Source organism: Saimiri boliviensis, chromosome 9 (assembly GCF_048565385.1).
Source record: "Saimiri boliviensis isolate mSaiBol1 chromosome 9, mSaiBol1.pri, whole genome shotgun sequence".
Taxonomy (NCBI): Eukaryota; Metazoa; Chordata; class Mammalia; order Primates; family Cebidae; genus Saimiri; species Saimiri boliviensis.
Genome location: NC_133457.1, coordinates 107429001 through 107444904, shown reverse-complemented (window position 1 = coordinate 107444904; position 15904 = coordinate 107429001). Strand labels below are relative to the sequence as shown.

The 15904-nt window shown below is 49.1% G+C and overlaps 1 protein-coding gene across 7 annotated transcripts in view; it reads right to left on the bottom strand.

Moving 5' to 3' along the window:
* L3MBTL1 (L3MBTL histone methyl-lysine binding protein 1) overlaps positions 1–15904 on the bottom strand; it is a 45088-nt gene continuing 29184 nt past the window's right edge. For 4 of the 7 annotated variants that reach the window (XM_039479473.2, XM_039479475.2, XM_039479476.2 and 1 more), the window contains 5 exons: positions 15524–15623; positions 15166–15363; positions 15020–15090; positions 10856–11013; positions 10107–10410 (listed from right to left, as the gene is read on the bottom strand). In XM_039479473.2, coding sequence (XP_039335407.1) covers positions 10198–10410; positions 10856–11013; positions 15020–15090; positions 15166–15363; positions 15524–15623 — 740 coding nt within the window. In that variant the 3' untranslated portion in view covers positions 10107–10197. Of the gene's footprint in view, positions 2811–10106; positions 10411–10855; positions 11014–15019; positions 15091–15165; positions 15364–15523; positions 15624–15904 lie in introns of those variants that run through there. The other 3 variants (XM_039479474.2, XM_039479478.2, XM_039479477.2) reach the window with 3 other exon arrangements.

Genomic DNA, 15904 nt, shown 5'->3' with positions numbered 1-15904 from the left:
TCAGTTGTTCAAGTTTATTTACGTTGTTTTGATACACTGACAAATCACACCACATTTTGTTTGTAACTTTTTCTCCCTCAAGAGTCACCTTAGCTTAAGCCAGAAGATTCTCTTAAAGAACACACACACACGTGCACACACAAGAGGCAAGTACAAAAATGTATCCCCACCAAAGTGCATGTGAATGAAAGTGCAAAAAAGGCTTCATTTGCAAACTCTGAGATCGTTTTCTCTGCTTCAGATAATAAACAGAAAGGTCCTACCTGTCCTAGGCCTGGGCTGATCAGTGGCTAGGTAAGGCTGCCAGGGGCCAAAATGTAAGCGGCACCTGTTGCTAGGAGGGCAGAGGGCACCAGGAATCTCTGCCAGCTCCCTCCCCTCTCTGCGCTCCTAGGTCAAGCTGCAATGATATCATCTGGGGACAGAGTGGGGATAAAGGGGTAGTGGGCAGACAGGAGGCAGATTTCTTTCTACTTTTTAATGATTTGGTTTTTTTTCCAAAGAGCTTGACAATAGTGCAGAAAGTGCTGAGGCCTCAAAGTTCAGAGGCCTGGGAGCCCTTTTCTCTAAGGCCCTTGGTCCATCCTGCTTTTACCACAGGCAAGCATTAGGTGCTTGGCAGATCCGGTGGCAAAGGCCCTCCCAGCCCCTCTCCTTGGAAGCTGTGAGGTCCTACAGCCCTAGCCGTGAGGACTGGCTGCCTTCTCACAGGATAAAGTCAGTGAACATCTCTATTTTTTAGAGGAACAGACTGAGGACAAGGAGCTGATGAGTTCTGCCATCCAGACAACCAAGATAAAAGCAAAGCTTAGACTTGTTCCTCTTTACTCTTGGCCAAGGGGGTACCAATGTCACCCTTGTAAACCCAGCCTTCACTGTGTGGCAGGGCTTGCCTAGCTTCCTCCTAGGAAGGCTGTGCTCAAAGCTGCCTCTAAGCAGCTGAATGGGAAGGAAAACCTGAAGCCCTATGGGAGCTCAATGTGGGAGCCGAATGGCTTCCTCAAAAAGCTGTCCAGCCCTTGGGAGAGAGGGGTTCCTACTGGGTTGTGGTAGGAAATCAAGAGAGCTCTGGGTTTTCCACTTCTAAGGGAAAAGTAAAGCTTCATATTTTAATAATAGCCCTTGGCATTTTCCCAACACTGAGCCTTATATCTGCACCCTATCAGACACTTCCGTGACACACACACACACACACACACACACACACACACACACACGTACGCATCACATGATTGAGAGAAGGGGTCTGGGGGAAGGCACCGGCCCCACACTCTGCAGGCCCACATCAGCACCTGGGCACAGGAAGTTGGCAGTGGCTCCTCGCCTCCATGTGAGGCTGGCTCCTGCCAGCAGCTCTCCCCCTTCCCATCCAGGATGGGAGGCAGGTTTGGCAGTGACTCAGTAGAAGCTGGGTTCCTATGCGGACAGAGAAGTGGAGGTACCAGAGCCCCAGCAGGGACCCAGCTGGCAGTGCAAGACAGATGGAAAGCGGCAAGGAGGGCTTCAGGGACCTGGAGAATTCAGATAGAAGAGTTCACCTTCCTAACTCCCAACTTCAAGTCATCTTTGTAAGACTGCAAGAGCTAGTGGTAAACATTTAAGGGACAGGCCGAATGATGTCATGGGGATGTGTGCTACATTCTCATGGCAGAAGGCCTGGCAGGCCTGGGCCATTACCTCATGGGCAATACCTTAGCTGAGGTCCACGGCTGCAGAGAGGACACTGTTCCTAGCTTCAGGCACCACTATGCCTGCTGGAGCTGCCCCTCTGGCCAAAGATCCAAGATTGTCTATCAAATCCCTACACTGGTCTCCTGACCTAGGTTACTGACCAGGCTGGGCTTAGTCCTCCCTAGACTCAACACAGGAAGGGTGTATGGGGAACAGCAGTGGAACCTCAACCTCTGCCATCTATAAAATAGGCTCTAAACACCTGCTGATTTTGCTGGAACTTGGACTTGGCGTGGGACACTAAAATGCCAACTGGTCCAGAATTGGGCAAGTTCAGGAAGGCATCTTGGCTCAGAATCTCCCACTTTTGGGCAAAAGAGAGAAAGGCGGCTAAGACTTCCAAAGGACCTTATGAAAACATGTTTCCAAGGTTCACATATCTCAGGGAGAAGAGCCAGTGGGGTCTGGCTGGGGGCACTGCCCAGGAAATGGAGCAGCGGAATGAGGGCAGCAAAACCAGCAGACAGAAGGGAGGAGGTACCTCCACGAGTAATACGTTTGTGGCAGGGTCACTTCTTGGCAGGAGGAAAGGAGCCAAGGAGAGAAAAGCATACAGAGACACCAAAAAGGGAAAGGGGCCTCAGATGGAAGGGCTGCTGCTCTGCTAGACTCTCCTCAACTGCTAAGACGATGACCCTTTGGTAATAAAATAAAAGCCCGCTGGGGCTGTGGGGCTGCCACAGTCCAACTGACTCCATGAGTAAAGCCCCCACAAGTCACACCCTCACCTCACCTGGTGAATAAGCTCCAGGACTTGGGGTTGGACGCCCACCCTCCCCAGGGCTCCTCAGCTCCCATGCACCCTCTAGGAAGGACCAGCCCTGGTCAGATACAGGTGGAGCATGGGGATGGGTTGGGGGGATGAGGAACTCAGGTTGGGAAGAAAGCATCAGCTGGAGAGGGAGGCCAAGCAGGGGCCGCAGGAAGGCCCAGCCCAGGGCCAGTCACTTTAAGCTGTCATCGGCGTTTTTGAACATGAGAATGGCGTTATAGATCTTCAAGGCTGGGCCCAGCTTGACGCTCATGATCTTCACAATGTCCGCCTGTGTCAGCAAAAGGAAGGCCTCGCCGTCAATCATCTGAGGGGTTGGGGAAGGGAGGTGGAAAGTGGAGAAGGTGGAAAGGGTCACGGGGCAGGGGTGAAGGAAAGGCAGGGGTGCGCATGGGGAGTCGGGGAGGGGAGTAGGAGTAAAGGATATGCGGGAGAAAGGGAAGGAGGAGAGAGGGGAAGAGAAAGGACCGGGAGAAAGGAGAAGGGAGGAAGAAAGGAAAAAAGGAAGACAGCAATGGGACGGAGAAGGAAAGAAAGACAGCCACTGGTTTTCCTGTGTTCACACATGTGTTCTCTCTTTCTCTCTTTCTGCTAACTGGTCTGAGGTTTAGCATTTGTATTTGCAAAACGTCTTTTGAGTCCTCACAGACAGTGGCTTTGAGAAACCTGCTGTTGTTGTCCCCCCATGACCTCATCGGCCAATCTTAGTGCTGCTAACAGCAAGACAAGCAGAAATTGTGTGCATTCTGAAGTGAGGCAGCATAAAGGACACAGTATCACCTAGGAGCTAGTCTTTCCAAAAGCAGATGGGGGCAGGAGGAGGTGGGGGGAGAGAGAGAAAGAGAGAGAGAGAGAAAGAGAAAGAAACACAGATGGTGACAGAAATTTAACCTAAGTCTAAATGAGCCTTTGGATCTAACTTTCAGTTCATGGGAAATACAAGGGATAGATGAGTAAGTTAAGTGACACCACAAGACAGCAACAAGACAAATCCAAAAGAGAAAAAAAAAAAAAAGATCACCTTCTGAAAGACTTCTTAAAATGTCATTTAAAAAAGGGGAAAACAAGGAGAGGGGGCTCTTCTAGAAGAGAAGATAATTAAGAGATATAAAAACCAAAACCAATTATATGGGTGTTGTTTGGATTCTGGCTCAAAAACTGCAAAAAATATCCTGAGAACTGGGGAAACGGAATGGAGACTGGGTACTGGATGATATAAAGGTGTTACTGGCAATCTGGTAGTGCGGTAACAGTATTGTGGTTATGTAAAGAAATTCCTTAGTTTTTAGAGATGCAAGTTATGTCTTCAGGGGTGAAATGCCATGATGTCTAAAATTTACTTAAAATTACTTCATCCAAATATAGGCGAAGCAAATATGGAAAATGCTGGTAATTGTTAATTCTAGCAGCTAGGTATGTGGGTAGAGTCAAGGAAGGAAGTCAGTTGTAGAAGAGGGGATGGAATGAAGAGAGCTGGGAGGCAGGGTGTGGGAGTCAAGAGACTGAGCTGGGGGACCCTGTTTTTGAGGAGATGCCATCTCTCCTATGCTCAGTCCTCAAGCATCATAGCAAAGAAAACAGTTCTATGTTGTTTCTTATGTGCCAGGCACTGCTCCTAAGCATCTGCCATGTATTAACTCAGTTCATCCTCACGTAACCCTATGAAGCAGTATCAGTATTACCCCCATTATACAGATGAGGAAACTGAGGCAGACAAGTTACAGAATTTGCCCAAGATACACCTAGCTTTTAAGTACTGGCCTGTGTTCTTAACCACTGTGAGAGCTGGGTAGGAGTATCTATGGATATGACTCATGTAGCCCAGGGGGCTATGCCGCCCAAGCCTGGCTTTGCCCTACAGTTCCACGTAAGCCCTCCTCACACCTAGCTCCACTACAGACCCTTCCTCAATCACTGGGTGTCTTCTGCCTTGCTGCTCTGTTCCGTCCACCAACCCTACCAGGCAGGTCTGCTCACTGTCAGCATCCTTCTCCCAGCAGTCAGAACTGCCCACTTCTGCCCTGTCTAGAGTTCATTCACTCAGTTCCACAAACTCCCCTGAATGGTACACAATTCTTCATTTGTCTTCCAGGAGCATCAGAGGGCTGCTTACCTGACATGGGTCAGGTGCTCAGTAAATCCAGAAAGAATGAATGAAAGGATCTCTGAGGTGTGGTGACAACAGGACTGTTATCTCAGAGAGGCTGGCAACCTTAGAGGTTAAACGAAGGCAGGACAGGGTGGGAGAATGAACCCCATACATCTCTCCCCACAGCAGCTCTGAGAAAACAGTTACCTGGTCCTTCTCTATTCACTAACCAAAGAGGCTCTGAAAACTGGCACTTCTGTCATTCCCCCTCCAAAAAATTGAAAAGTCTAATAGCCAAACACCCAGACCAGATTAACTGCATTAAGCTTTCTTTCTAACGCTCTAAAATAACCCTTCAAGTGAAAAGGAGCTTCCCAGGTCTAAGACCAGGGTCTGGTGAACAAGCACATTTTCCCCTCTTTCAAGGAGTCTGCCATTCCATTCTCTCTCCAGGACTTCCTTGATGGGGACGCACTGGACATACTGCTTGCCTGAGACACTGGGAGCTGTGAGGGAGGTGCCAAGTGGTCTTCCCAGGAGGCAGCTCCCTTGGACCCGAGGAGCTCTCTTTGCTGACCCCCAGCAGACGTATCTGTGCAGAAACACCCAGATTCAGATTCAGATACCCCATGCTGGTTTGGCTTTGGGGCTCCCCACCCCTTTTTTTTTTGGATGGAGTCTTGTTATGTCACCCAGGCTGGAGTGCACTGGCCTGATTTTGGCTCACTGCAACCTTTGCCTCCCGGGTTCAAATGGCTCTTCTACCTCAGACTCCCAAGTAGCTGGGACCACAGGCATGTGCCACCACGCCTAGCTAATTTTTGTATTTTTCATAGAGACGGGGTTTCACCACGTTGGCCAGGCTGGTCTCGAATTCTTGATATCTGGGAATACAGATGTGAGCCACCGTGCCTGGCCTCTGGGGCTCCCTCCTGATGGTTCCATTGAATCACAGAGCCTGGCCAGGGAGATCTCAAAGTTCAGAATATGAAGGAAAGGAACCCCAAGCAGAGTTAAGTATGGATTCTTACAAGAGTTCATTTCTTTTTTATTTTATTGATACAGAGTCTTGCTCTGTGCCCAGGCAGGAGTGCAGTGGCACAATCCTGGCTAACTGCGACCTCTGCCTCCCAGGTTCAAGTGATTCTCCTGCCTCAGCCTCCTGAGTAGCTGGACTACAGGCATGCACCATCATACTCAGCTAATTTTTTTGTATTTTTACTAGAGACTGGGTTTTATCATGTTGGTCAGGCTGGTCTCGAACTCCTGATCTCAAATAATCTGCCCATTTCAGCGTCCCAAATTGCTGGGATTACAGGCATGAACCACTGTCCCGGCCAGGAGTTCAGTTCTTATCATTCAGAGAGCCCACTGGTATATGGTTCTTTGTGTATCGTCTGAGATTTCTCACCCATGGTAATTGCCAAGGCCCAGGATCCACGTTCTTCAAAGCAAAGACCAGAGTCTGTGGTCTGGCAGTTTGAGACTAGGCAAGGGGTCAATGGGATGATCTCAGAAAATCTAAGATGTTGTCTGTGTGCTGGTGGGTATGGGGAGTTTTGAGCCATATGATCAGGAAAAAGGTCATGTTCTGACCTTGAAGGTAGAGGAAATCAACAGAAAAATGGATAAAATAAGCCATGCAATAATGTACCCTAAGCAATAGCCTGCAATGCTGTGGAGAGGTCTGGGGAATTTCCTAAAATTGAGGTAATCTGGATGGATCTTTAGAGAGCCACACATGGAATGTTTAACACAGGCCAAGCTAAAATCTAATTAGCACTTTCAAAACCTGACTGGGACTTCCATGCTTTCACAGCAGAAAGGTGTGGTCTACCGGGAGCCCAAGACAATGGGACATGTGGGAAGCAGGAAGCTGCCTGTGTCCATCCAGCTGCACTGTTAGCAGAGCCCATGGGCCCCTCTCTGTCCTCCCCTTCCTCTGTGCTCCCAGGATACCTGCACACGTCAGGGCCTGGGAGCACAGGGCCCTCACCACACTCCATCGGAGCAACAACTTACAATTCTATCTCCCCTACCATGAAGGGAACCTTAAGAGCAGGGACCTGTTCTCATCTGCTTCAGTATCCTATCACCTTATACAAGGCCAGGCACAAAGTAGACATCAATAATTATTTGCGGATGAATGAAACAGATGCGCAATGGCTACAATAAAGATAATGAAGAGAGGACTGGACAGACTACTCCTTTATTTTATTTTTAACTACTACTGTGCACTTATTGGTAAGACATTTTGGACAGACTACTCTTAGGGCCATCAGTACAGAACAACCATAAGACCATTTATGCACTCTGCTTTAATTCCTTCCTCATGAAGCAACCCTCTACTGGCTGGTCTGTGTCCCAGATGGAGAGTATCTTGATTGGCATCCCTGAATGCCGAATCATCAGTTAATCCAGAGAGAGCCCACTGCTGGAGCATCATCGTACCTGGAGAAACTGACAACATGGGCTAGACCCAGGAGATGGTGATCCTTAACCCCCACAGAGGTCCTGCTCCACTCCGAGACTCTATGTGATGCTGGCTGTCTATCAGTATACCTTCTCCCCTTTGGCCACTAGTTTTCTATATTACAGACCATGTTGGACCAAAAGACACAGCAGATGTTCCCAGGAAACATAGCCCTTGTCCCAACAAGAGGAAAATGCAAAGCCAAGCATAGGCAGGAGGATAAAGGCTTGGGTGGCTCTGCAGCTGGCTGAGCAACTACATTCTAAGAGTGCTGATTTATGACCCATGGTCAACCGATAAAAAAGGTCTCAAACAGGGTGCCACATGGTTCTGCTGTCTCATAAAACATGTGAAGACTTGGACAAAGACACAGAAGGCTTAGTCAACAAATGTGCAAGTTGTATGAGGTCGGAAAGCCTTATTAACATCATAGATGACAGAATCAAGATTTAAAACAAGGCTATGAAACCAACCAGGTAACATTTAATAGGTGGATGTAAAGTTTTACATTATGTTTTTTTTTTTTTTTTTTTTTTTTTTGAGACAGAGTTTCACTCTTGTTACCCAGGCTGGAGTGCAATGGCGCGATCTCGGCTCACCGCAACCTCCGCCTCCTGGGCTCAGGCAATTCTCCCGCCTCAGCCTCCTGAGTAGCTGGGATTACAGGCACGCGCCACCATGCCCAGCTAATTTTTGTATTTTTAGTAGAGACGGGGTTTCACCAGGTTGACCAGGATGGTCTCGATCTCTTGACCTCGTGATCCACCCGCCTTGGCCTCCCAAAGTGCTGGGATTACAGGCGTGAGCCACCGCGCCCGGCCCCTTACATTATGTTAATTAAAAAAAAAGAGCTCAGTGGTACAAGCACTTACTGGAAAACTTGGTTCGACTATAGCTGACATGAAAAGCACCTGGGGGCTTTTATGAACCCCGAACTAGTGTGATGTGGCTCTAGTTAAGCTAAGGCAAACTTAAGTTTTGCTAACAAAAAAATAGGGTTCAAATCTAAGGGAAGGGAAAATAACCCTAAAGTCTGTTAACATCAAATTGTGGTATATGCATAAAATGGAGCACCAGTCAGCGTTAAACAAACTAAAGGTAAAGATAACAACACGGAGAAGCCTCAAAAACATGACACTGAGCAGAGACAGACCTAGAGGAGCACATGCTGTATGATGACATTTATAGAAGTTTAAGAACAGGCAAAACTAATCTATGGTGCTAGAAATTACAAGAGTGGTTGTCTTTTAGGGTGTGGACTGACTAAAAGGGGCTGAGAAAGAATTTTCTGGTATGATGGAAATATCTGTATCTTTTTTTTTTTAATTTTTTTTTTTTTTTTTGGTATGACTTCTTAACACCAGAGGAAATGTCTATATCTTGATTAAAGTTTTGGGTTCAAGGGCAGACATGTCATAAAACCTGTGAATTGTACTTTTAAGATGTGTGCCTGTCTCTCTATAGACATTTAATCTCAATTAAAACACATCTAGGGAATCAGCACCCCAGCATGTTCTATGTTGGCCAGAGGCCATCGAAAACAGGGAGTTCAGCTCTGGACGTGCACATGAAGACAAGATCCCAACCCAGAGGACAAGGAAAGTACCCAGAACAGGAGGAGTTTGGGAGCTCCACCTCACACAGCTCAAAGGAGAAAACTGGCTGTACTGGGCCTGGATACAGACACTCTTCCAGGGAAAGAGGAGCCAACTACTTTCTTACAAGAACCTGGCCTGGAGTGGGCAGCCATGGGCAACTGAGACCACACTTTCCTGGGCAAAGGGGATGCATGGGAGGGATGTTTGTATTCTTTGGAAGGAAGGAAACCCTAAACAAACTCAAAGGTCCCTTCCAGTTTCAAATTCTACAAATGAGAAGTCATGAGAAAGTTCTTTTTTTTGAGATGAAGTCTCGCTCTGTCACCCAAGCTGGAGTGCAGTGGCACAATCTCAGCTCACTGCCACCTCCACCTCCTGGGTTCCAGCGATTCTCCTACCTCAGCCTCCAGAATAGCTGGGACTACAGGCACACACCACCATACCCGGCTAATTTTGTGTTTTTAGTAGAGATAAAGTTTCACCATGTTGGCCAGGCTGGTTTTGAACTCCTGACCTCTGGTGATCTGCCCGCCTTGGCCTCCAAAAGTGCTGGGCTTACAGGTGTGAACCACCACACCCGGCCAACAAAGTTCTTTACTTAAGGGAAAGTATGCATTAAAAGTCAGAACTGGTGTTTATTGTACCCCCACTGTATCAGTCATTTTGTATAGGCAAAGTGATTGGATCTATGTATTCCTCCATAATATTGCTGTATTATAAACTAGTGATATACGGCCATATGCCACATAAAGACATTTCTGTCAATGATTCCACATTTACAACCACGGTCCCATAAGATTATAACGGAATATATAAAGAAACCTGATACGTGGCCCTTGATGTTGGCATTGCAGATCAAGAAGGATAATGACTGATGTCCAGTAATAATGCAGGGACATTTTTTGTGTGAAAATATACATACAAATAAAAATACATATAACATCTAGGTTTGTGTAAGTACACTCTATAATGTTTACTCAATGACAAAATTGCCTAGCGACACATTTCTAAGAATGTATCCCCATCGTTAAGCAATGCATGGCTGTAATTATACTAGACATTCTGGTATGATTCATTCATCATTTCCAACGCTCACAATGGCTCTACAAGGTAGACCTCATTATATCTACTTTATCTCTGCTTTACAGACAAGAAGATGCAGTCTCAGAGATAGTAAACAGCTCAAATTGGCAGAACTGGGATTTAAAACCAGACTGTCTCCAAAGTTGACATACTTTTTAAATCTACAACTCACTACTCCTTGGGTCTTGATTTTAAGTGTGTGTTAGGATCCCTGCAGTAAATTACAACACCCGTGTCATTCGAAATATACTTTAATTATCAGGTATATTGGATTAATGGAAAAAAAGTACACTTTAATTTACTATCACTGGTGAAGCTAAGTTTGGCAAGCACATGAGTGGGTAGAGAGCAGAGGAGTGAACGGACTCCTGTCTCCAGGATGCCGTTTCCTTCCTGAAGATTTGAGCACACAAGGTCCCTAAGCTGGGCCACAGTCCAGACTACATTCATCTCAGAGACGTGGGTCACTCTCTATTCTTGCCCAGTGGGGCAATAAGGATCCCTCCCTAGCTGAGGCGGCGCTGGGAAAGGCACCTGCTTCCTGCTGTCTTAAGGACACAGTGACCCTGGCTGTGTCTCCCACTCTGCACTTGCACCTTACCTCGTCTTTGAAGAGACGTGCTTGGTCCTCACAACCTGTCAGGGTCTGAACAAAGCCGAAGACCTTGGAAACCAAAGATGACATGTTGACCAGGGGCAGAGCTTGGGCATGAAGGGAGGGCTGGCCTCCATGGCCTAGGTGCTTTGAGCTGTGCCAATGCTTTTTCTCACCAGCCTAAAAAGATCCTAGGGTTTCTATGCTGGCAGATGGACAAGCTGGGCTCCTTGCTTCTGAGGCCTGGGACTGAAGCCTGCCTCTCCTGCTGGATTTCTGGCTGAACTAGCAGCACAGCCCCCTCCCCCTCTGCCACGATGGGCCTATCAGGAAGTGTTTCAGTCAGCCCCCACTGGCAGCTAGAAGGGACTGTGCACAGGACAGATGAGCAGGGGGTTGTGTCAGGAATGGTGCCAGGTTCTACCTGACCTGGGCCTTTCCTGGGCCTTCTCACCAGGGTATGGTGAGAGGGAGGAGGAGGGGAAGAGAATAAAGAAGGGCCCTCGCTCCTCACCTCATCGATGGTCCACTTGGCAACCGTCGAGGCTGAAATGCCTGCTACTCCTGGCAGGAGCTTGCAGTGCTGCTCCCAGCACACAGAGAGTGAGCGGTCAGGGTGGGCCGACAGGGCTGACATGAAGAGGGACTGGTGCACAGCATCAGGCGTGAGTGCTGGAAAGCAGAGGCAGAGGCTTGTAGGCCAACGCCAAGGACTAAACTGTTCCCAAAGCCTGTGCATACCCAAGCCACCTGGGAGACTGGCTGGCAGAGCAAGCAGAACCCCAGGCCCCACCTGACAGTCTATAGAGTCAACAGGGTGAGCCATATCTCCTCACTCCTCATCCAGTGCTCACTCCTGCTGGTAAAGTGGGCCTCTCACTTTAGAGTCTCAGGTCAGCTATATGGAATGACCACCCCATCTCTCTGAGGCTGTGCCACCCTGGACCCTGCAAGGACACTCTCTTAGGGCTTCTGCAGCATCTCTAAAGACATTGTTTTCTAGATGCCATGAATCAAGTGTCCTTAACATCCAAACACGCTCAGCCTCGATGTCAGAAATCCATTCTGTTTATTCTTTTCATGAGTCCTTTTGGGCCACAACCAACTTTCTGAGAGCCAGGGTGATTCTGCTGCAGGATCAGTCGCCTGATCAGGCTGAAGACCACCCCTCTGGCCACTGCCACTGCCTCAAGCTCCAGTTCCTCCTCTTCCTCCACCAGCTGGGTCCACACTACTGCCTATGCCAGCACTAGGGGTGATCCCTGACCCACTCCCCAGCTCCACGTTGCCTGTGGGTTTCTTTGCTTCCTGGTCTGCCTCTGGGATCACTGGCCCCAACCTCTTGCCTCAAGCAGCTGTACTGAGCTGATGACCAACGCTGCTCAGCTTGGCTTCCTCCTTGGTGGGCCCTGGCACTTACCAGCTTGGACTTCATCCCCCTCTGGCTGCTTTGACAAACCTGGCCCCACTCACTGCTACCAGCCTTGGCTGGCCTTGTGCAATGTGGCCACTTTCCCAAAGGGTTTTCCCAGCCTCTGCCCACGGTCCAGGAGCATTGGCTTTTTATTTTACTGGTGTTAATTCCAGATGTTCATCAATGCAGCACCTCCAGTACCCTCTTATCAAAGACCCTCCCTGTTGGTCACAGATTGTCCTGGCTTCTCTCCCCTAGTGCCAGCCTTTCAGCCTGGCTCTTCCACCCCCATTCATTCACCCACAGAGCCTCTGGGATTCCATCCCTAGCCCTACCAACCACACTTCTTCCTGTGCCACTGCTGCCCTTTCTGTTCATCAGCGAAACCCTAATACCTGCTCATAGCCCAGACAACCCCATTTCCCTGCCCAGCCAGCTCCTCTCAGGGCCTGTCTGGGGCACACCCAGCATCTCCCATGAGAACTACCCTCTGGTACCTCATCTACCTGGCCACAGGTTTGACCTCTGGTCTACCCAGGCACTTCCTCTCTGAAACCCTGTATCTGGTCCCCTTCATACCGTGGGATAGGGTTTGGGAGACAACACCAAGTTTGTAGGAAGCTTCTCTCCTTATCTTTCTTCCCCAGGGCACAGGGAAGAGCACAGGCCAGGAGCATTCAACGGCAGTTACAGTGTCTTATCTAACTGCAAACCATCCAGCTGCAGGTCAGAAATGGCTCCTCAGACAGGGCTCCCTGGTTCCTTCAAGTAGCTGATGCTCCGAGGCCTAAAAACTAAGCCCAGCCAAGCCCTGTCCTCTCTAGGCTGCCCTTCCTAGGAAACTGTTCACCAGCAAACCCTAGAGCCTACACTAAGGAAGTCTACCCACCAATGTCTAAAAAGTTGCCTCTGAAACAACACCGAGAGACCAGAGGCTCTTCTCGGTGAGAGGCCAGCTGGAAGAGCAGGAGAGCCCTGCAGAAGTATAAGACCTGGGCAATGGCTCCTGCTTTATCCTTGAAGTGTCTCAAGGCTCTGAGTGAGTCCTTCTTTGCCTGCTCTGGGCCACAGTCTCAACCGCTGGAAAGATGTTAGCTTCCTGAGAATTCTACAGCTGAATTCTGGGATGCACAGTAGGCAAGTGCCCTCTGGTGGTCAGAACTTGGTCCTGCAGTGGACCTGACCATGGGTACCACAGGTGGGTACAAGAGGTGCCCACAGCAGTTTGATCCTTAGGAGTCCTTACTCTGAGGGTCTAGGAGCTGGCCAAGACCCTCATCACTCAGGCCTGAGGCTTAAGAAATTGATTCTGTTCCCACAAAGAGGAAACAGTATGAAATGACGGCAAGAGGGAGTGAGGCAAGAAACTCAGACTAATAATACCGGCAGGGAGCTCTGCTAAGCACCTCCCATGGAGCGTCTCAGTTAAGCCTCTCACCACATCATAAGGTGGGTACAATTATCAGCATTTTACAGAAAAGGAAGATGAGGCTCAGAGAAGCAGTGCCACTTGCCCAAGATCTCTTGGCCTGTAAAGGGTAGTCTGACTTTAGGGCTATGCTTTTCATCACTATGCTACTTACTTCCCAGGTTACAGAGACTGTTCTTGAAGAATTGGAACAGCTTGGGTCTTGCCAAAGGCACATTAAACCAGGTGATTTCTCAAGATCTCTTTTAGCCTTAAAATGACATGAAGGCTGGGCATGGTGGCTCATGCCTGTAATCCCAGAACTTTCGGAGGCCAAGGCAGGTGGACCACAAGGTCAGGAGTTCGAGACCAGTCTGACCAACATGGTGAAACCTCGTCTCTACTAAAAATACAAAAATTAGCTGGGCGTGGTGGCACGTGCCTATAATCCCAGCTACTCAGGAGGCTGAGGCAGAAGAATCACTTGAACCCAGGAGGTGGAAGTTGCAGTGAGCTGAGATCATGCCATTGCACTATAGCCTGGGCAACAGAGCGAGACTCTGTCTCAAGAAAAAAAAAAAGCCGACATGCATTCCATTCAACTGTGGTATCCCTGCTGTATATCAGGCCCTGTACTAGCAGCTGAAGATGTAAGATGAATTCACCACCCAGGGGAGGGCTCAGTCACTATGGCCCACCCCTTGAAGCATGTGGTGGGCTGAAATGTGTCCCTGCAAAATTCACATGCTGATGCCCTAACCCCCAGTGCCTCAGAATGGAACTGTATTTGGAGAAAGGGCCTTTAAGAGTGATTAGTCAAAATGAGGTCGTTAGGATGGGCCCTAATCCAATTGTGTTGGTATCCTTACAAGAAGAGACACTTGGACACACCATGAGACACCAGGAATGTTTGTGCACAGAAGAAAGACCATGTGAGAACACAGCAAGAAGGCAGCCTGCTGCCAGCCAAAGTGGGAGGCCTCAGAAGAAATCAAGCCTGCCAACACCTTGATCTTGGACTTCTGGCCTCCAGAATGGTGAACAATAAATTTCTATTGTTTGAGCAACCCAGTCAATGGCATTTTGTTATGGTAGCAAGCACACTAATGCGAGGGAGTGCAAAGTGAACTGACATTTGGGTTAGGTGTTTCATGTCTCTTATACCAGCAGCATGCAGCGGGAGGAGTCAGGTCAGATCTGAGTTGGAATGCCAGCTCTGCCCCTTACAAGATGAATGACCTTGAGCAAGTAACTTCACCCTCTGAGCTTCACATTCCTCTTCTCGCAGAAATAAAGAACAATATACATATTAGAGAACTCTTGTTGAGAGTTAGACATAGTATGTGTAAAGCATCTGGCACAATGCCTGGCCCATAGTAGGTACTCAGTAAGTAGTGGTAGTAACCACTGTTATTTCAGGTATTGACAAAAGAAAGACAGGTTTTATCCAGTTTTTCAAGTGAGGAAACTGAGGCTCAAAGATGTTAAGTGACTTGCTTAAGGTCACACAAGTAAAGTGATAGCCATGGCCTCCTTCCCAGGAAGCCTAGAATCAGAGAGGAGCATGGGCATCATCCTGCCTCACAGTGAGAACCAAAGACCCCGAGAGACTCTGTGCCCTCCCCACAGACTCAGAGCAAGGCCATGGGGGACAAGAGACTGGAAACCCAGGTCACTCAAGGCCCCTCCAGTGCTCCTGCCACTGCTCTGTGCTCTCAGTATCTCAAATGAAGAGGCACAGCCCTCCTTCCAGCTTCTCCCACTCTGGGAAATCCTGGTGTCTCATCCACCAGTGACAGAGCACTTGCTGTGAACAGTCTGCAGAGGAGGACACAGGAGCAGATAACTAGACTTACTCTGGAAATCTTCCTGCGGAATCTTCCGATACTTTGGAGGGCGTCCAATTCTGGAGAGAGAGGGACCAGGTCTGTGGCAGGAAATCAGTGCCTGGCCCAGCCCAGACCCCCAGGAAGCCCGGGCCCTGAGTCCCTGGCCTCCATACCGGCCGTGATGGCGAGGCTTCTTCCTCGGGGAGAAGCCTGAAAGGTTCTTCTTGCGGGCTGAGGCCTCCGAGTCAGACAGCTCTGCTTTCAGCCGGCTCTGGTTCCTCTCAGCCAGCGGGCAGCCTGAGAGGCAATGGTGAGCTGTGAACTTGCCTGTGACATGGCCAGAACCATCACAACCAGGAGTGGGGCACTTCCTGGAGAAGAAGAAGGCTTAAGTTGGGCTGAATCCACTGGTTCCACTGAGCCCTCCCCACCCCTGGCCCCATCTGAAGAGTGTCTTAGTGGATCCCAGTCGGCTGCATGCAGTAGGTGCAAAACAACGCTGAGGGTCTCTCAGCAGAAGCCTTCACTCACCGGTGGTGAAAGCTGTATTTGGAGGTCCTAGTGTGGGGCAGGCTCCTACAGCTGAGAGGGGGACAGCCCCCAGGGGAGGCAGAGCTGGGCTCTCTGAGTCCTAAAAGAGCAGAAGGGAGAGGGTCCTCATGGAGTCCTGGGGTTGGGGAATACAGGGCAGGGAAGGAGCAGTTTCCACGAGAAACCTGCTCCCCAGGGACGAGGGTCCTGTGTCAGCTGTGACACCATTCTCTGCAACTAGATATCTGCCCCTCTCTGGGGAAGAAAGGCTTAGCTCTCATGTTAATACTTTGTTGAAACCTGCCGGCCATGCCCTCAGTCTCTGAGAGAACCCTTAGAGAGAAGAGACATTCAGAGCCGTTTGGGTGTAGCCGTACCTTA